The sequence below is a fragment of the Ceratotherium simum genome, chromosome 35 (genome assembly GCF_057802395.1).
Source record: "Ceratotherium simum simum isolate JZ-2026a chromosome 35, ASM5780239v1, whole genome shotgun sequence".
Taxonomy (NCBI): Eukaryota; Metazoa; Chordata; class Mammalia; order Perissodactyla; family Rhinocerotidae; genus Ceratotherium; species Ceratotherium simum.
Window position 1 is genome coordinate 12663240 of NC_141934.1, and position 21271 is coordinate 12684510.

The window sequence follows — 21271 nt, forward strand, 5'->3', positions numbered from 1 at the left end:
GATCCAGCCTCAGGGTCCTCACCTGGATTGCTGGAGGCTTAACAGACATAAACACAAAATAAACACAGGCTCGATCCCTCATCCAAAACCCGTGAGCACAGACTCACTGGGGAAGGCAGAATTTTTTGGAGTTTATTATATACACATACACACACACACGTACGCACACACACATATATAAATATTATGTGACATATATTCGTATATATTATGTAACGCCCCCATACGAGCATGCAATAGACCTGCGTGTAATGTATGGACATCCATGCAGGTCTGGTTTTGCCGCTAAGTGATGAAAATGCTTTGTTTTCAGAGCTTCCTGGATTTCGGGTTTGTGGATGGGGGTGGTGGGTCTCCACGCTGCTCCACCAGAGCTGACTCTTAGGGAGCGGGTACCGTGTGCCCCCATCCCCAGGACCTACAGGCAGCACTCTGGTGCATTCTCAGTGCACCCGGGGAACCACTCGGCGACTGCCATGACCCCATTCGGCAGATGGGAAACTGGAACTCAAGATGATAAGTCATCTGGGACCGACACCAGGGCATATCTAACCGTTTCGTTTTTTCATCGTTTCTTTCATATACAGGTTTTATATGAAGGTAGAAACTGGGAACACTGCAGATCAAGCTGATCTTTGACAAAAGGGGACTGAGATGCAGTGAGAAGGGCAGCCCAGTGCAGGAGACGAGAGCCCCGGTCACCTGACTCTTCGCCCACCCGGGCTGCCAGCTGTGGTTCTTTCCCCAAGAGGAAGCAGATCATCGCCACCCTCGTCACAGGAACCCAGGCACACTCACCCTCTCTTCCCTTCTCTCTCCTGGGGTACAACACCCCAAGTCTCTGAACTTTCGCCTCCCACCCACGTTCCTTACTCCTCGGACTGCAGGCCCCGTCCAGGTGGCCCCACCAGAGCCCCTCATACCTGCTCAAGCCAGATTCTCATACAGGCTTTGCCTCTTCTTCGACTTCAGCTCCTTTAGCCACTGGGGAGAGGGCTCTTCTGATCTGAAACCACAAAGTGAGTGGCAGCCAAGTGTGAGCCGACCGAGGGCTCCTGTGGGCAGGGCCGTGTGGTACCCAACTCTCCATCCCCCGTGCCAAGGCGGATGCTGAGCCAGCACTCGCAGATGGCAAATATGCCCCTGTTTACATGACTGATGAGAAGTAGGACTTAACCAAATTGCCCAGCTCCGGGAATGCTAAATAAATCATGGTACTATAAAGTACCATTCTGCAACTATAAAGTCATGCTTATATAAAATTATTTCCATCCATCCATTTGTCACCCAGACATTCCTCCATCCTTCCATTTCTCTACCCACATAAATGCCGGTGATGGTTAATTTTGTGTGTCAACTTGGCTAAGCCACAGTACCCAGATATCTGGTTAGATATTATTCTAGATGTTTCTGTGAAGGTATTTTTTTAGACGAGATTAACATTTAAATCAACAGACTTTGAGTAAGGCAGATTATCCTCCATAATATGGGTGGGCCTCATCCAATCAGTTTCTATTCAAAACCGAATAGAAAAAGACTGACCTCCCCAGGAGGAGAGGGAATTCTGCCAACAGACTGCCTTTGGGACTCGAACTGTAACACCAGCTCTTCCCTGGGTCTCCAGCCTGCAGCCTAATCTGCAGATTTTGGACTTGCCAGCCTCCACAATCATGTGAGCCAATTCCTTAAAATAAATCTCTCTGTCTCTGTATGCTATGTATATATACATCCTATTGGTTCTGTTGCTTTGGAGAACCCTGACTAACGCAAAGCCCATAAGACATAGATATATGTGGTATGTTTCCTGAATAATAACAATGACTGTTTGGGAGAGGTAAGATTTATTTTAACTTTTTTTAAACTGAAGACCACACATATAGAAAATTACTCAAATCACACGGGCACAGCTCAACGATTTTCTCAGAGTGAATACATTTGAGTAACCACCATCTAAATGGTTACATTTCCAAGTGTTTTGTTTTTTCCTTTCTTCTTTACGTACTTTTCTGTGTTCTCAGAATTGCTCTTAATGAGAACACACCATTTAACAAAAACAATAAAGTCATCACTCTTTGAAACTTTTTTCAAGAAAAAAAATCATGCTTATGAAGATTGTTTAATGGCCATGGGAAAATGGTCACATGAAACATGTAACATGAAAAGGAGCCACATACACGTTGTAATCTCAACTACACTAAGAAAAAAAAAATGGAAGGAGAGATGCTCAACATCCCAATGGTGGTCTCCGGGGGGGACTCAATCACAGGTGATTTTCTTTTCTGCTTTATATTCTTTTTATATTTTCCAAACTTTCTATGGTGAGCATGTCCGACTTTCATAATCAAACACATGCACACACAAGACGTGACTTATGTTGATCTCAGGGAAAGCTCCCCTCCTCGTGGCCCTGGAGGGCTCAGGGAAGTTGCTGACCTGGCTGGGGTGGGGTGGGGTGGGGTGTGTAAGGAAGGAGAGGCCGCCTGGGCAGAGAGGGGTCTACGGCACCCCAAGCAAGCCTTGCCTGATGGTGGAGACACAAAACCATGCCTCCAGAGGTGCCGCTGAGACCCAGGTCTGGGGGCTCCTCCGGCCCCAGAGAAAGGCCAGAGTCCTCAGCCGACTCCAGAGCCAGCCCTGCAATTCTGGCATTCCCAGCAAGAGAGGCGCCATCTCAGCCATAACCTTGTCTTTCTAACCTCTTGTCCTGCTTCCCACAGCCCACTCTGTGCTCTGATAAGACACACTGTCTGCAGCTCCTGGCAGTATCAGGCCTCCGGGCCTTTGCACATGCTGTGACTCTGGCCTGGGATCCCCTCAGGCTGCCACCTCTTTGTCCATCATGACTCAGCTTGGCATATCCTTCTCTTGGAAGCTTTTGCACACCTTTCCTCCTCAAGTCTGGGTTATGAGCCCTTCCTCTATCCCAGGGGTCAGATACTAAGTATTTTTGACTTTGCGGTCACTGGGTGTCTGTCACAACTAGTGAACTCTGCAGTTGTACCAGGAAAGCAGCCATGGACAACACATAAATGAATGGGTGTGGCTGTGTGCCAATAAAGCTTTATTTATAAAAACAGACAGTGGGCCACAGTTTGCCAACCCCTCCATCAGAGCACTTGTTCTATTACAATGCTAGGATCATGAGTAATTCCTAACCTCTGTGTTAACAGTACTCATAATAAGAATCCCACTACCCTTTATCGAGCACGTCTACAGGCCAGCTCCAGGGCCGAGGGCTTCACACACAATATCTCGTTTCATCCTCATGACCACCCGGGAAGGTTAGGACGATTAGTCAACCCGTTTCACAGATGAGGAAACTGAGGATCAGAGAGGTCGAGTGACTTTCCCCAGGTCACGCAGCTCTGAAGCAGCACAGCTGGGATGAAGCCCTGGCTGTGTGATTAATTTAGAGTGAGCTCTTAACCTCCACCCCAGCCGCTGCAGCGCCCGGGTCTGGGAGCCCCTAGGGGCAGGAACTGTGCGGCCATTGTCTCTGAGCGGAGCAGACCTAGCCTGGAAATGGGACAGCTACGCTACGAAGGGCGGCTGAATTGAGTTCATCTCGTTCAACCTGGCTGTGCCCTTTGGTCCGCCCTCCCAGGTCTCCCTGACTCTCCTGAGACAAAGGCACTTCCCCGGAGGGTAAGAGGAGGGAGAGGGCCTCAGTTTCCCCATCAGCCTGGAGATGGCTGGACTAGATCGGTAGTTTTCTAACAAGAAAGCCCCGGATTTCCGTGCAGGACGTGAAGGGAGGAGGGAAGGCGTGGGGCCAGTTGGCCTGGTTCCTGGGCCCCGTCCCCCACCCCGTGTGTTTTTTAGATCTCAGAGTTCATCTCATCTTATTATCATATTAGAAATGCCGAGAGTTCACCTGGACAAAGTTCTGCTGCTAGGAAGAAAAAGTCGAAACTCTCCTTCCATTCAGCCCTAAACCCTAGGCAAGCAGCTCCCCAGAAATGCACCTGAGCCTGGGAGGGGAGGGGCCCTCACCCCCAGACCCCTCACCTCTCGTCCTTCTCCACGCTGGCGGGCAGCACGCGACTGCCCAGCACCCCAGGCTGGAAGGGGGACTTGGGGGTTTTGGGCTGGGGGGCCCAGCCGGGGGTCTCGCCGGGACCGTCCGCCTCTGGCCTCTTGTGCAGCTGAGCCTGGGGAGGGAAGAGAGCAGAGTCTGTAGCCTGCATGTGGTCTGGGGAAGGGTCCCGTCCAATGGCACTGTCACTGCACAGTGACCACGGGGCCCCAGCATCTGAATGGACCAGGCAGGAAACAGGGGCAGGGGAGACGCTGCCTGACCTGGGCGGCTCAGATGAATCGGAGGTCAGGCTTGTAGCCCAGCCGCCCATCCTTGACCACTGGGAGCGAAGAACCACCAGCAAAACTCCACACGATCACGTTCTCTCTGGCTGAAAAGCCACCATTGCAGTGTCCTCAGCACAGGACACTCCGTCTCCTTTAACTCCCTGAGAACCCCGAGACGGAGATAACGTCCCATCTCACAGACGAGTTCGGCTCCATTAAGCTCCTGGCTCCTGCATCCACATAAATAAAACGAAGTTCTGGCTCTCAGATTCCCCCAGGAAAAAGGGAGGGTGGACTGTCACCATTTTGGGGGGCACGTTGGGAATGGAACGACTCAGAACCGTGTGCTCAGTATTCCCTTGGGGGATCGGGGGTGTGGTGGTGGCAGGTGGCATCTGTCTCCGAGACAGTGCCGGAACGGTCCCCAGCAACAGTGGTCACCGCCATCGTCCCCCTGACAGCTCTGTGCACTGAGATCCGTCGTTTGGACTCACCAGGCATAAGTTATATGACACACGCTTCCAAGGTAGAGACTGGCTTTCCCCCTTCTACAGAGGAGCAGCCCAAAGGTCAAAGGGCAAGCAGTTTACCCAAAGTCACACTTTTTAAGAACTGAGATTCGCCCTGGGTCTGCCCGACTCCAAGTCCAGGGCTCCCTCCAGAATGAGCCTGGTAGCCTCCTGTGGCTGTTAACGATTGCCGAGCGCTGCCCGTGGTTCAGAGACCAGAGCGGATGTGGCTGCCACCAGGCTCAAGAAGCCCACGTTAATACCGCCTCACGAACGGACCAGAGCCCCGTCTTCACGGAGCACAGCGGCCCCAGGTTGCGCTCAGGGACCCAGGGGCTCGCCACGCGGGAGCCAGGCCTCCGCCCGCTCCTGTAGGCAGGGCCTTCGCCGCCTCCTATGTTAGGCTGCCTTGTAAGACACTGTTTGTTCTGATGCTTACAAACAAGTCAGAAAACTCCCGGCCCCGTACAGCGGCGCAGGACAGTCACGTTTTGAGGACCTGTGAAATAAAGTACAGGCACAAGGAGCATCCGCTGTTTATCGACTTTCTATTCGCGCAAGAAATGACGTAAAGAGCAGAAGGGCCGTCTACTAAAGGAGCGGCAAACTCAGGGCCCTCCCGCAGGTGGTCTCCATGGCCCGCGTGGAGTATCCAGTTGAGAAATCCCACAAACAACCAGCCTTCTTCGCCTTCATTTCTTCTCCAATAAAATGGGAGGGAAGAGTGACCTTTCATGGGGTTGCCAGGGGTGGGGGGCAAAAGGGCGTGGTGCCTGGCCCAGGGTAGGGGGGCAGAAAGGGCCCCTCCCTCGCCCGAATTAAGTGTGAGCTGCATCCCAGGACTGAGAGATGCTCAGTGGAGCTGGGGGTGGGGAGGCGGGAGGTGGCCCAGCCCTGCCCTCAGGATTCCACAATCCAGTCAGCATTCTGCTGTCATTCAAGAGAGCGTAACATGGCTCCAGGGCTGGCTCCCGTGGCCTTTGGTATGGGAATTATCATTTTATGTGCCTACCATGCCCAGCAGGCCGGATTCCTCGAGGACACAGGCTGGGTTTGTTCACTCCTGTGTCCCTGACAGCCAGCGCTGGGCCTGAGGCCCACAGTGGACTGTCAGCCCACTTTACAGATGAGGACATCGAGGCTCAGCTGCGACACCAAACTGAGCAGTGGGTTTGGAGGCTGAAGACAGACAGAGAGTGGAGACTAGGAAACACAGGGTCACTGGTGAAACCCAGATAAGTTGGCAGCAGTGTACACAGCACTGTGCTGACGTCCTGGTTTTGATAACGTACTATGGTCACGGGAGGTGTTATCACTGGGAGAAGTTGGGTGAGGGGCACATGGGAACTCTCTATACTAATTGTGCAACTTCTCATGAGTCTTAAACTATTTCAAAAATGAGAGAGGGGAAGGAAAGAAGGAAGGAGGGGGGGTGGGCGGGAGGGTTAGGAACCCTTCTTTTGTTCCCGCAGCCAAGGGTGGCTCTGCCGCGAGGTCTGGTACCTTTAGCACTGCTGGGTCCATGCCTGGAAACACGGGAATCCTCTGGGGATGGCTGACCGGGGTCCTCTCAGCCCTGGACGGCTTCTCCTCCTCATCTGACTCTTCCCTCCTGGGCGACTTCTCTTCTGTTGCAAAAGAAAGGGCACAGAAGTCACTGGCAGCCGCCATTTATTATACACAGGCCCTAGTGCAGTCCTCACAACAGCCCTGCACAGAAGGCATCAGGGGCCCATCTTACAGAGGAGCACACACTCAGGTGCCTTACTGTTGACAGTGAGGCAGGACGGGTTTTCTCCTGGGACTGACACGGGCAGACCCCCCTCCTGGGCTCCTGGCTCGTTCCAAGTCAGGGACATAGAAGGAGCTCTTTGGCAGAGGCAGGAAAAGAGACAGAAGCCCTTTCAGCCCACAAAGCGCTGGGGTCTTGCTCTTAGAAGAGAGCAGGCAGGGCTTCGTGTGTCTTGTGGGAGAGCTGCCCAGAGTGGACCAGAAGCCCCTTTCCTTCACCCCAAGCCCCCCTTTCCGGGACTTAACCCCATCGCCATGCTCCAGCCTCGTAGGTGAGACTTCTGGGCAATGGGCTGCCTGTCCCCACCCCTCAGGAGACCTAGACATGGGCTTGGGCACGGTGAGGAGCGGGGGGATGGGGATGACGGAGGCAAGGCTGGGTCTTCTGGAGCCTCAGGCCAAGCAGTCAACTGGGGCGTGTTCAGAAAGCACCCCCCCCAGGCTTCCCCACCCTGGCTGGTTCCTCAAGGCTGCTGGGAACCAGAAGGCAGCCGCCATGCTCCAGCTGGGGGTATGTGTGGGCTTTCAGCCCCACTTTGGTCTTTATTTGGTCCAGGCAGCTCTGTGGAACTTGGCTCAGAAAGCCAAGGAAGTGTGCAGAGAGAAGTCTTACTCAGGCATTTAAACTTTTCCTTTAATAACAGACATGAGATGGGAGAGGGAGAGAGAACCCTCTGAGCATTTATTTAAGGTATCTGGTCAGAACCTATGCCCCTCACCCAGCCCAGAGCCTGGTCTGACATCCTCCTGTTTGCCAGGAGCAAATCCCAAATGAATAAAACCCCGTACAGTAGCTTTTGGGGGACTAAGGGCCATGCACATGTAGAGTAGTGGGGTCACCTGCTATGGTTTCCATTACAAGAAGAGATCTTGTCTCTTCTTAAAACTCTTCCGCGGCTCTCCTCCTACAGATAAGGTCTAACTCCTTAGCAAGGAATCGCAACTCTCTGAGCAGGGTAGGCCCTTGCCTACCTTTCCAGCACGATTCCTGCCGTTCTCGGCTGCTATGCTGGAGCAACACTGAACTGCGTAGAGCGGACCCTGCCACACACACAGAAGGGTCTTTCCACACTTCTGCCCCTTTCATCCTGTAGATGTTTCTGTCTGGAATACCCTTCCCTGGCTAATTCCATCTGCTCTTTAAGATTCAGCTCAGGTTTTGATACAGAATGCAGCCAAAGAAGTCCTTAGAGGACAATGTGTAGCCTTAAATAATTATTAGAAAACAAAAGACTCGTAATAAATCAGCTGATCTTTCAACTCGAGAATCTAGAAAAAGACCAGCAAACAAATCCAAAGAGACTATGAGGGTGAATTTGATGATAAAAGAAATCCTGAACCCTATTAAGTTGTGTCACTGTCCCTTTCAACCTGCAGAGCCCCAATTAATATATCATCCCTCAAAAACCTTTCAACTTACTTTCTAATAAGCTGTGTAGAATGAAAAATCACAGCTTCCTACATAATTGTGTTCTAACATCCTACAGCCTGCAAAGTCAGGAAGTCCTTCCCAGTGTCTAACCTAAATCCTTCCTGCTGTTCCATGTGGTATCTGTGGAGGAGAGAGGGCAAGGCGTACCTGTTGAGTCCTTGAACATCCACGTGCTGTCGGCCTCCTCCTCCAAAGGAGACCTGCTCTCCGACTCGCTGACTCGGCTGCGCCGGAGGGAGTGGGAGATGGGAGCCCGGCGGCGGCTTTTCTTGCTGAGCTGCACCCGGGTCTTGAGGGCACTTGAGTCGAGGACTGAGGTTTGCTTTGGGAGCGGCAGGGAGGATGAGGAAAAAGAGCAGAGAAGCCATTAATTGAGGGCAGCACCTAAGGGAGGTGTGTGTAGCTTCAATGACAGACGAGATGCTGTTTAGGTGGTACGTGGGCCAGCGTTTCTGCATTTAAATAGTAACCAACACCCTAAATTTCTCCATGAAACATACCACGTAGGCTGATTACAAGAACCATATGAACCTGGGGTGCCCTAGCACAGTGCCTGGCACATAGGGGGCACACAGTGCAAATGCCTTTCCCCTCCTGGTGACGCCACATGAGCATGTAAGCTACAGCAATGCTTGGTATGCAGCAGGAGCTCAATAAATGCTTGTTTATTGAATGAATAACTGAATACATCATCTAATTAAATCCTTACAACCACCTTATTCACACTGAGAGGTTCTCACTGTGGTCCTTCCTCTACCCACAGTAACTCAGGGTGCAGGTGGGAGTGGGGCAGCAACCAGTTAGGAACTCAGGTTCAGATCCTGCTTGGTTCAAATCCTAGCTGTGTGACCTCGAGCAGTGGACTTCACCTCTCTGAGCTTGGGCACCCCTATTTGTGAAAAGGGGATAATACCAGGATCCCCCTCCTGGGGTGGCTGAGAGATTCGGTGAGCTCAGGCAGGGAACACCCTCACTTCAGACAGCGCCTGACGAGGGCTCACAGCCCAGAGCTGTGACTACGGGGGCTTCTCTTCCCAGCCAGCTCACATTCTTGCATGAGAGGTTTGTTTCTTCCTCTCTGGTCCACTTTGGAGAAATCCTGTCACCCGAGGCCTTTTAAATTAGCGATGATGGCTAAGTTCAATGAGTCAATTCCCAGAGTTGGTAAGTGACAGACACCCCACTGGGGGCGTGGGAGGCAGCTGATATTTGCACAGCTGTTTCCCAAACCGGCCACAATGGTGTCGGGAGGTGGGGGACAGACGACGACTTGTACGGGGCTGGGAGAGATGGAAATCATGGGTCTCCGCCCCCAAGAGAAGGCACACTTCTCTGGGTGGTCACTAAACAGGGCCAGTTTCTCAGACTCGGAGAAGGAAGGAGGGAACCAGTGGAGGAGCTGGCTCGAGGGGGAGTCGGTTCCGCTCCCCAGCGCCCCCTCGCAGCCTCAGGCTGGTGCAGGAACCAGATCCCTCAGTGCCTCGCCTCCCCTTCCAGCCTCCAAACAGCGCCCACGGGAGACTCAAACCACGGTGGCCATCGCATGTAGACCTCAGGACACGTTCAATAGGCAGCTAGGCCTGTGCTTAGGGACACCAACGTATGAATCACTCGATGGCCACTTCAATTCCCTAATCTGCAAAACAGAGCGAGACTTTTCGCCTCTTGGTTATTAGCACGCGCGTGGGCCACGGGCCGACATTCAGTGACCGGTGGCTGTTGACGCTGCTGCTATTATTGATAATGGACACTGAGAAGGAGCTGCTTAGTGTTCTAGAAGGCAGGGACAGAGAGTGATGCTATGGCACGGTCACATCATACGAGCACGTAAGCCAGGGCTAAGCTTGGCACTTGGCGGGAGCTCAATGAATGTTTCTTGAATGAATAACTGAATACATTACCTAACTAAATCCTTCCAGTTCACGCCACGTCCGTGTTTATATAACGCGGTCCCCCAGTGGAGACTGAACTTGTGTCTTTCCCTGCTCTGCCCTTATCCAGAGGTGCCAGCGAGGGACCCTGATCATACTCAGGAGGGAAATCCCTTTTGAGGCCCCAGAGGAAGCCCCCCTCCCAAAGCGGTGGTGTTCCTTCTCTGGGAGAATCTGAGTGGCCATCCCTACGAGTGTGGGCATGAGGCTTCACTGCCAGGAGAGCAGGTCCCTTTAGATTTTGTGTCATTTAGATGTTGCATCCTCAGGAGGGTGGGCGGGTAGCCCTGTTGTCAGGGAAGGAGAATACTGAGACCCACACGTTTCAAGGACTGAAAAGGAAAAGCTGACCCCTGCAGGCAGGGTTCCTTGGTGGGGGACAGAGGACAGGTGCTGGACTGGAAGGGGCTGGAGCAGGAGGCAGCTGGACCCCAGCGGTTGGCATCCTGGAGGGTGGCTCTGCTTGGGACCTGGGAGTTGAGTTGTAGGGGCTGCCCTCGGGGACCCACACGAGGTCTGCCCACGCCTGAGGGGGATCCCCTTCCTGGAATCACCACTACCCGTTTACAGAGAGACTTGGGTTCCCTGGCACCAGGGACATGGTCCCACTAAGCCAGACCTTGGTGAGAACACCCAGCAGAATGAGTCCGAGCCAACTCCAGACTCTGCACACCTGGAATGCAAACCTCAGGCAGATCCCCACCCCTCCGGACGAGAGGCCAGACCTCCCGCCTACCTAACAGGTGGGGGCTCAGACCAGTTTTAATTTGAACATGTGACTGTATGTAAGGCTGTCGAGTCCACTGGGCTGGTTATGAGCAGATGAGGGAGCTGAGGCTCAGAGAGGTGAAGACATTTGCCCCAAGACACACAGCTGGGTGTACGGCAGGTCCAAGCCACAGGCAGACAGTAATCCCGTCTCAACCTGTGCCCTCTGCACCCACCACAAGGGTCCCTGGCACACAGATACTACCCCTGAGAGGGGCCATTCACCGGGAGATGCTAGAGTGTCCCTTTAAGAAGAAAAGACTGTTTGCACAACACGCTCCTAGTGATCGACTTACATCGATGAAGGAGAAGTCGTCTGCTCTCTTGGCAGGGCAGGCGTCCGGTGGGGGCGGCCCGTCTGTCCCGTCGGTGGACTCCAGGTCAGTGCTGGAGCGGTCTGCGCTGGTGCTGCGCCGGTCTCTGGAGCAGTCGTGCTGGTCCCCGGCCGAGGTGGCCTCCGTCTGGGAGGACAGTGAGGACAAGCGGCTGCTGGGGGGCTGTTTCCATGCTGACGCGGCACTGCTGTCCGGGGACGGGGACGGGGACTCAGGGGCCAAGCTACGAGAAAGGAAGGAGGGGAGACACAGTCGGGCGGGGCGTTTCAGAGACCTGAATTCCAAGTAGAGGAGGCGGCAGAGAGCAGGGTGAGTTTTACACACCAGGAAACAAGAGAGCATCCCAGGAGGATAACCTCTTGGGCACAGCCAGGTGCCATCACGGTGCATCCACAACACCTGGACAGGTGCAGAAGGGGCGGAGCCACTCCTGTTCCCTTCCAGACCCTCTCATCCCGCGCTGTCCAACACGGGCGCCGCTGGTCACACATGGCTATTGGGCCCTCGCAACGTGGCGAGTGAGGGCTGCGAGTTACAGCGCTTACTGGACTCCCAGCACTTTGGGTGAAAAAAGCAGGTAAAACCTCTCCTTAATAACTCTGTACACTGGTTACACATTGAAGCGATCATATTTCGGATCTATTGTGTTCAATAAAATATTGCTATTTAAATTAAATTGTTAGATTAACTTCATCTGTTTCTTTCTCTTTGATGTGGCTGCCAGGACATTTTAAATTACACACATCTCGCACGTGCAGCTTGAGTTGTATTCCTGTTGGATGGCGCTGATGTCCATCAAATAATTACCAGCAGTCACACTCGGAAAAGCGGGAGGCAGGGGAATCCTCTGCGCTGTTTCATTTATTCATTCACTCATTCATTCACTCATTCAATAAAGATTTTCTGAGTACTTACTATGCACTAAAAACTGTGTTATTTAATCCTCTCCACAATCCTATGAAGTTTACCCTATAATCCTATAACCTCCACTATCCTAGGAGGTAGGATCAACCTCAGGAAATTAAATATTAAGCTCACTAAAGATGAGGAAACCGAGGCAGAGATGGGAAGTAGCTCCACGGGGACAGAACTGACCCCAGAATCCAAGTCCTTGACCCTCTGCTACTTCTGGAATTTCTCCCCATGACAATGCGTTCAAGCACTGCGTGGATAATGGGAACCACATAAGATAGAAAGTTTATAAATAAACCAAGCCATTCAATGAAAAAGGCTCCCCTTCCTTATTAAAAAAAATACCGGGGCCGGCCCCGTGCCATAGCGGTTAAGTGCACGCGCTCCACTGCTGGCAGCCCGGGTTCAGATCCCGGGCGCGCACCGACGCACCGCTTGTCAAGCCATGCTGTGGCAGCATCCCATATAAAGTGGAGGAAGATGGGCACAGATGTTAGCTCAGGGCCAGTCTTCCTCAGCAAAAAGAGGAGGATTGGCGGATGTTAGCACAGGGCTGATCTTCCTCACAAAAACAAAAATAAACAAATAAACAAAGTAAGCAAGTAAGTAAATAAATAGATAAATACCAAAGTCAAGAGCACGGGAAGCCTTACCCTGAGGAGGGGCGGGTGGGCACGCCAGACACCACCTCCCTGATAGGACGGTCTGCCCTGAAGGACCCCCGAGCTGCACCCTCGAGCAGAAACTGTGCTCCACTGCGGGAGCACAGCCATGCTTTCTTGTCAGCTCTGGGATGACTGTATTACTTGGAACAGGCAGGATATCGGGGTGTGGGGTGGGATTGAGTCAAATCCACAAAAAATGAGGGAAATACCACCAAAGAGGCAGCAGAGGGCGCCGCTGCCCAGGGCTGGGAGCACAGCGGCTCCTGGATCACCCTGGGAGGAGCGCTGCAGTGCCTCTGGGCGACAGCAGGGGGCGCCCACCCACCGGGAGACCCCAGGTCCCAGCGGCCACTCTCACAGGCTCCCTGTAGGAGCTGGGGAAACAGAGGCTGGAGGACCGGCCTCCCAGGGTCACACAGCAAGATGGGCAAGATGGAGACCCAGGCTTCCAGACCCGCAGGGCAGAGCTCTCGCAGGGTTCTGGGGAAATTTAAGTAAGCTCCCTAACTAAACCCATTTCACAGGTTAGGGGGGAAAGCCTTCACGGGTAGTCACACCACATCCCTGGGCATAAAACCCACAGATGAGAAAACTGAGTCACACAGTGACAGCTGGCAAGTGGCCACGCCAGGTTCGACCCGGGTCTCTCTGACCACGCGACCCCGCAAGCCCTCGGCTAGGGAAGGCAGGAGCTGGGAACACGGCAGGTGCACCCCGGGCGTCCACGAAGCCACTACTGTGCTCGGTCCCGCCCAAGGGGGAGAGAAAACTTGCATTTTTAAAACAATTAACGGGTGCAATGTATAAAGCTCCTACTCTGTGTCAGGAACTATGCTAATTGCTGCACGGGTTACCCTCCCAACAACCCATGAGTGGGGTGCCTCAGTCTCCGCCTCTGCAAGATGGGCTAACAGGATTAAACGCTAACACACTTAAGTGCTCACCACAGGGCTTGGTGCGTATGCTCAGTAACCCTGGGCTGTTTTTATAAGCATGATTCCACGTCTGTGGAGGAGGACCGTAACATCTGGAAAATATACCTGACATTAAATGCAGACATAGCTTATAAAGCAATGTGATTAACATGTTCCTATATCTGTAAACACACACACACACACAGATATTGAAACAAGTCTAGAAAGACATACAATAAAAACCATTAATGAAGGTGCTATCTGTGTGCTGGAATTACAGGGGGTTTTCATCTTCTTGTTAATTTTTTTTATTGTGGTAAAATACACATAAAATTTACCATTAGTGACATTTAGAACATTCACAATGTTGTGCAACCATCAGCACTAGGCAGGTCTAGAACATCCTCATCACCCCAAAAGCAGTCACTCCCCGGTCCCCCTCCCCCCAGCCCCACAACCACTAATCTGCTTTCTGTCTCTCTGGATTTGCCTATTCTGGACATTTCATATATCATTTGCTTTATGCTTTCTAAATTTCTTTTTTCGTAATAAGAATGGTTTACTCTACAACTACAGACAAAACTGGTCCCAGTAATCTAGAAATCAGGACGCGGGCGGCCACACTGACCCCCACCCAGACGCCCCAGCCCACAGCGAGGAGCCCGCACCCTACCTCTCCCCGCTCTGGCGCGGGTCCGTCCACGTCCCATACTGGCTGTCAGCCTCCTGCACGAGGGTGTCGGTGTCCCTGGGCTCGGGCGGCCGCCTGGAGAAACACTGCTTCAGCTGGTCCTGTGAGGACAGACCAGACGAGAGGTTTCTATCTGGGGAAATGCTCGGAACTCCAGTCAGGGCTGATACAAATCGTGTCACATCACCCCAGTCAAACCTGCCCCAGCTCCCTAATGCTCTCAGAGGTGGGTCCCAACGTCTTGCTGGGCACTAGGGTGACCAACCGTCTGGGCTTGCCCAGGATGTCAGGGCTAAAGCCGGGTAAACTGGGATGAAGGAGTCACCCTCTCCGGCACGCGGGGTCCTGCTGGGTGACCCCCTGCCCTCCGCAGAGCCCCTCTCTCCACCTCACCCTGCAGCCCAGCCGAACTTCTCTCCATCTTCAGTGCTCCCAGGACTCAGTCTGGTTTAGGGCACCCCGTGGCTCCCCCAACCCAGGTCCCCCACCGCCGTGCTTCCCCATCAGTAGCATCTGTGGAGCATTGTGCCCTGTGTGGACCAAGCTGTTTACCAATCCCCTGGCTGAACTGCAGTCCCACGGCCATCCTGTGAGGCGGGGCTCACTACAATCCCGTTTTACAGATGCGAACGCTGAGGCTGAGGGAGGTGAACTGTCACACCCCAAATAAAATAACCAGTAAATGCAAAGTGGAACTCAAACCTGGAACTCGAGCCACGCAGCCTGGATCCCTCGGTTCTGTCACTACCTGCTTGGTTACCGGTCTCTGCCCTCGGCTGGGCACCAGGCACCACAGAACTGGCCGCAGGGCTGAGCCCAGTGCCTGGCCCACGGGGGGCAGCCCACAGATCCCCACTAAGCGACTGAACAGCTGGCTTCCCTAACGTGTCCTCTCGGGAGAAGCTGGAGCACTCAAGGCAAAACCGAAACTCCAACCCTGTGGCCGGCCACCGGCACGATTCAAATGGCCTCGGCTTCTGAGCTGTGAAGGAGGCTCCTAGTCACCATCTTCTGATGACCGGGGGCCAGTGGATGAGGAATATGGAAGATGGGGGTGAGAGCAGCCTTGCCCCAATTCCAGAAAGACCAACAGGGAGCATCTTCACCCCTCATGCTCCATTGGCGGTCAGGAGGCATATTCTGCTGAATGTGCTTCAGAGCATTCATCTCCTGCTCAGAAACCTCCCACGCTCCCTACTGTCCTCCTGCTGAAATCCAACACCCCTTGTGATGGAGCCAAATTTCGTGTCTGGTCCCATCTTCCACCCCTGCCCCAAACAACCCTCCATCCCACTCTCCCTGACATAGTCACTGCACCTCACACAGTCCTCACATCTTGGCCTCTGTGGCTTGGCTTGGGCTGTTCCCTCTTCCTATCCATCCTTCCCACTCAAGCCATTGCAACCCACAGTGGTCTCTCCTTCTGAACTCTTCTGCCTGCTCTGGACTCATCGTCGTACCAGGTAAGGTCTGCCATAGAAGTTATTTACTCAACAGATATTTACTGAGGACCTACTATGTGCCAGGCACTGGGGAACCGAGGGTGGGGGGTCACAACACAGGTGCAGCCCCTGAGATTCTGTAACTCAGTTGATGCACCCTTCAGGGTTGGACACTCCATCATCTTTGTTCCCCACGCAGAGCCTGCCTGGCGCCCAGTAGGTGCTTAGTGGAGGTGGGTGACCCTCAGCAGTTCCTTTTCCTCCCAGGCATGGGGATCACACCTCTTCACAGCTTCTATGGAACCATCCTTAGCAGAGCTAGCATATATGGTCCAGCAGAACGACCAAGTGCCTGGGGAAGAGCTTCGCTCTGTGACCTCAGGGCCTTTGCCTGCCTCTCTGGGACACAGAGAAGTGACAGGATTCAGCGAGGAAACGGTGGTCCCCCCAAGGACACGGATGCCAATGAGAGGACTCACATGGCAGCTCCAAGTACAGGGCCTGGCCCTCAGGAAATGCCCCATCAATGCCTACCTCCTGCCCCAGTCTTTCTCTCACCTCTTGGGGACACTTGCATAAACCCACGATGTTCAAGGGGGTGCTGTAGGCAAAGTGTATGCAAGGACGGGAATTCAGAACAAACCTCTCGGTCCCCTCTGGTAAACAGCCACACTTGTAGACCCTCATAACAGCCACTGTCCAAGCAACCCCAAGGCTACTGTCGGCAGATCCCTTTTCTTCTTCTAGTTACCAAAATAATACACGCTCATTGTAAAACATTTAGAAATGATAGAAAAGCACAAGGAATAACGTTTTAAAACAATCCATCACCCAGTGACAATATCCTGGCATAGTCCTGTCCAGAATTTCCCCCGGCCAATTCATCTGCATCATCATCTTTAATGGCTGAAGAACAGTCCACTGGATGGATGCAGCATCGTTCATTCAACAATCCCCAAGTGCTGGGCATTTAGGTTGCTGATTATTTTTCACTGCTACAGTCAACAAGATGACGAACATCCTTGAGGCTAAAGTGACACATCTCTGTGATGATTCCCCCAGGAGAAAGCCCTAGTATAGAATCACCAGGTTGGGGGGTAGCATATTTGTAAGGCTCTGGCTCCTGAAGAGCAAGCCAGCCTGGGGACAGTGAGCCCGATCTCCAAGCCCACGGGCAGCACGTGGGGGTGGCTGTTAGCACGTCAAGGATGAAGTCAGTCCCACGGGGGGAAACTTGGATGCTTTTCCGTTGAAAGATCACCTGACATTCTCAGATGCCTGGCACCCTCAAGAGAATTCTCCCTGGGCCAGGACTAGAAGTGGGCATCTGAGCGTGCTCCCAGCTGCTTAGCGTTTTCAAAGACGTCACAGAATCAGCCTAACTTAACCCCTACGTGGTCAGACCCAGAGGCCAGAGCCCCGACACCACTGTCCAGAGCAGTCTGCAGACGGCGGCAAGCTGGATGCAGGGCCTGTGCCCTGGCTGTGCTAAGCTCAGCGGAAGGCAGCGGGGTGACCGCCCAGGGACAGTCTGCACCTCGGGGGGCTTGCTGTCTCGGCTCCACCCCAGCTGCGTGGCCCGGCCAAGAGGCTCACCCATCAAGCCTCAGTTTCCTCTTTGGAAAAACAAGGCTTCTTTCAAGGCTTCAAGGAGGTATTCTCCGGAAAGCATGAAGCCCAGGAGACGGGAGCCGCCGTCATCGGCACACTGTCACGGCCTCCCCAGGGTCAGGCAGGGGGCGGGCCCTCGGCAAAGCGTGATTCTTCTCGGGTCCTCAACACCCCGAGAGGCAGGGATCTCTCAGTGCTCTCAGGTCTCTCAGGGATCTCTCAGTTCTCTCAGGTCTCTCAGGGATCTCTCCCAGCGAGGGAGGAAGGGACGGGCAGGTGGGGCCTCTGGAAGCCAGAAGGGCAGGCTCCGTGGGGGAGGCCGGGGGTGGGATCAGGGCAGGAGGCAGGGGAACGGCTTCCTGACCTCCTTCGGAGGGCTCTGGGGGGCGTAAACGGTGCTCGGCAACAATACATCGGCCTCCACCCACGGCCGTCTGTGGCCCTCAGGGGTCTGGAATCCCACCAGCAGGAATGGAAATCCTCTCCCTCCACCACTAACGCCAGACGCAGGATCCTGACTCCTCTGCCACTCTCAGCCCCGTGTCGAATCAACCTATCCATCCCCAAGTCCTTCAAAGTTTCCTTCCGGAACATTCCGTCCAGCCACCGCCAGCTCCAGGGTCTCCTTGCCTCCCTCACCTCTGGCCCCCTCCCATAGATTTTCTTCCCATTACAGTTTCCAAAACCAAAATCTAAGCCTTCAGGGTCCCTGCTCAGAAACCTTCAATAGCTCCCCATGTCCCTCTGGGTCAAGGCCAAACACCTTAAGGATGGCTTGTGGGCCCTACATGAGTGGGGCTCCTTCCCCACCGTCCCCGGCCCCTCCCGCCTCCCCAGTCCCTCCCAGGCCCCCCTCTGGCTGCTCCAGCCAGCTTTCCCCCTCACATTCCTCAGTCCACTCTCCCTCCCCTCCAGACCTTCTGGAGAAGCCACCACCTCCTGGCCCACATCCAGATTTCAACTTTGATGGCTCTTCTTCCAGGAAGCCTTCCCTGAACTACCCCCTCCCCCCACCTCCACGACTGGCTCAGGAGCTCTCCAGCAACCACCATCCCCTAGACTTCCAGTCTCTATATCTTGCTATCCAATATGATAGCTGCTAGCTAGATGTGGCCATTTCAGTTTAACTTAAATTAATTAAAATTTAAAAATAAGAAGAATCCAGTTCCTCAGTGGCACCAGCCACATTTCAAGGGCTCCACAGCCAGATGTGGCTACGCATTGAACAGCACAGATACAGAACATTTCCATCATTGCAGAAAGTTTCTAGCAGAGAGCACTGCTGTAGAACTTCCCACAGTGTAATGATTACAACTGACCTGTTTCTTTTCAGCCTCCCCTGGACCAGTACTGTTTCTGGAGCCAGAATGTCTGGGTTTAAATCTAGGCTCCATCACACAGTAGCTGTGTGACATTGGGCAAGTTACTTAACCTCTCTGTGCCTCAGTGGCCAGACAAAGCAGATGTTGAGTATTTGCTCAAAAGCCATCTCAGTCCCTATGCTTTAACACAGACCCCCAAATTTGGAGTAATTCAGGGGTTAGGGTTATCTAAGGGAATTCATCTTGAAAATGAGGCTTAAGAAAGCAAGCTGTTTACCAGCGCTCTCTCCAGTTAGTATCTTGGTAACCTTGTGCACACAGCAAATTATTCACGTCTCATCGCTCCAGCAGACCCTGGCAGCACTTCAAATCAGCAAGCCTCGAGCTTCACTCCCAGGGCTACGAGGCCTCAAGGTGAACCAAAAAAAGAGCCCGAAACTCTTCTACAAACTTTCTACAAGTCAGATTTTTTATTAGGTGATATTTTATTAGTCAGATATTTTATAAGGTGGGATGGTCTTCCGATTCAGTTTTGCCTACAGGCTGCTATAAAAACCCTCGCTGCCTGCGGGCACAGACATCTACAAGGTAGTCTGGAAATACACAACGGACCAAAGAAGAGGCATCGTCTGAGGAACACGCACGTCCGAGTTAGTCGTCCATTTGGGTCACGAGCCGGCCTGACACCCACGCCTGATGGATATCAACCATCCCCAATAGTTCAGCTGTCCTTGGTCAGACGAGGATCATCAGATCTTATCACTGAGGTCCACAAGGACCCTCGGGTCCATTCCGTTGGCCCTTTTCAGATGAGAAACTGAGGCGCAGAGACAGGAATTGCTGTGCGGCTCTTAGTTCCTACGATGAGTAAGAGGCAGCCCTGGAGGGACCGGAACCCAGGTTTCTGGGCTCCTATCTCAGCCCTCCACCCACCTCCAACATCCCCCTGCTCCCACCTTTCTCAGGATGCTTCCAGAGGCTCTGATGAGGAAATGCACATTAGAATGCTCTAAAAGCCTCAAGAGCTTGGCGGGTTTAAAAACCACTTGCTGGGACCAGCCAGTGAGGGGTGAACACCCCGGGCCCTTGTCTTGCAGGCAAACACGACGGCCTCAGCTCAGGGCCTACAAGGGACAGCTCTGTGACACCCAGGCTGGGGAGACCAGGCCAACAGACGCCCTTAAGGGCTGTGTTTAAACAAGCCGTAACACGTATCCTGAAATTTAAAACGTGCATACCCTCCACTCAGCAATTTAGTTCCAGAAGTTTATCTCAAGAAAATCATTAGACACGCTCGCCAAGATCCATGAACACGGACGTTCCCTGCAGGATAGCAAATATCGCAAAATACTAGAAAAAGCATTGCAAAATATGGGCAATGACCTAAATGTCCAGTAAGATGGGGACTGGTGACATATAATACGGGGTATCCACACAACGGAGTAAACACAGCCAAGGAAAACGATGTTCAGAAAGAATATTTACTGTCACAGAAAGATGTCTTCTACCAGAAAATCAAAAAAAAAAAAAAAAAAGGTAACAAAACAGCATGTGTGTTATGATACCAGTTTTATAAAAACAAACACATAAATGTATGTGAGTATAAGCAAAGGAAAACTTCTGGGAGGTTCCACAGCAAACTGTTAACAGTGGTGCTGTCTGTGGGGAGACAAGAGGCTGTCTTTTTATTATTGATGATGATTTAACTTCGTGTCCACACTGGTAATTTTATATCCCAATATAATCAGATGATACAATTAAAGGTTTGATGTCCATATTTCCAATCCTATCATATTGTACACATCATGAATTAAGAACAAATCAGACGGGGGTTCTTTATTTGCTAATCTATATCACAGCCCAGCAAACTTTTTCTGTAAAGGGCCAGATAGTAAATATTCTGGCTTTGTGGGCCATACGGTCTCTGTCCCAACTGCCCCACTCTGCCACTGTTACACGAAAGGGGCACAGACAGTGTGTAAGTGCGAGTGCGTGGCCATGTTCCAATAAGACTTTATTCACAAACAGGTGGCTGGCGACCTGGCCCACAGGCAGCTGTTTGCTGATCTCTGATCTATACCCTTTAAACCGTTGGCCGTTCCGTCCACTGCTGTACCCCAGCACTAATGACAATGCCTGGCCTACAGTAGTTGTTGAATAAATGTTTGTTGGAGGAATATGTTTCTGAAAATAACTTTGTTGCAGCAAGTAGGTATGAGCTTCTTAACCAGAAAAGGGAATGTAGTGAGCGAGGGGGCGGGGAAAGGAGGAAACATGACGCCTGCATGTATTTTGGGGTGTTTGACATATCCTCCTAAGAAAGAGCCTTGAGTCAGGGCAGGCTGGGTGGCCCCCAGCTGACAGAGCAGTTCCGAGCAACTCAAGACGTGCGCCCATCCCCCTCTGCAACCCTACACTCCCAGCCGCGCAGGGAGCTGTGTGGTCACCGGTCCCAGGCTGGCATGGGTGACACTTGCCCTGTCTCACTGCCCCTGAGGGCCTGCTGCACCTTCCCATCCTATGTCTGGGTCAGACCTGCACATGGCTGAGCAGTAACAGCCACAATAATATTGAGGGCTAACACTATTGCACATTGACGATGCACCATTCACTTTGCCATTTAACGCTCTTAACAACTCTATG

The 21271-nt window shown here is 52.8% G+C and overlaps 1 protein-coding gene across 2 annotated transcripts in view; it reads right to left on the reverse strand.

Moving 5' to 3' along the window:
- KIAA1671 (KIAA1671 ortholog) overlaps positions 1-21271 on the reverse strand; it is a 192799-nt gene that overhangs the window by 5342 nt on the left and 166186 nt on the right. For both annotated transcript variants that reach the window (XM_087424041.1, XM_087424040.1), the window contains 6 exons: positions 14236-14354; positions 11033-11294; positions 8185-8359; positions 6318-6442; positions 4009-4151; positions 924-1006 (listed from right to left, as the gene is read on the reverse strand). In XM_087424041.1, coding sequence (XP_087280167.1) covers positions 928-1006; positions 4009-4151; positions 6318-6442; positions 8185-8359; positions 11033-11294; positions 14236-14354 — 903 coding nt within the window. In that variant the 3' untranslated portion in view covers positions 924-927. The remainder of the gene's footprint in view (positions 1-923; positions 1007-4008; positions 4152-6317; positions 6443-8184; positions 8360-11032; positions 11295-14235; positions 14355-21271) is intronic.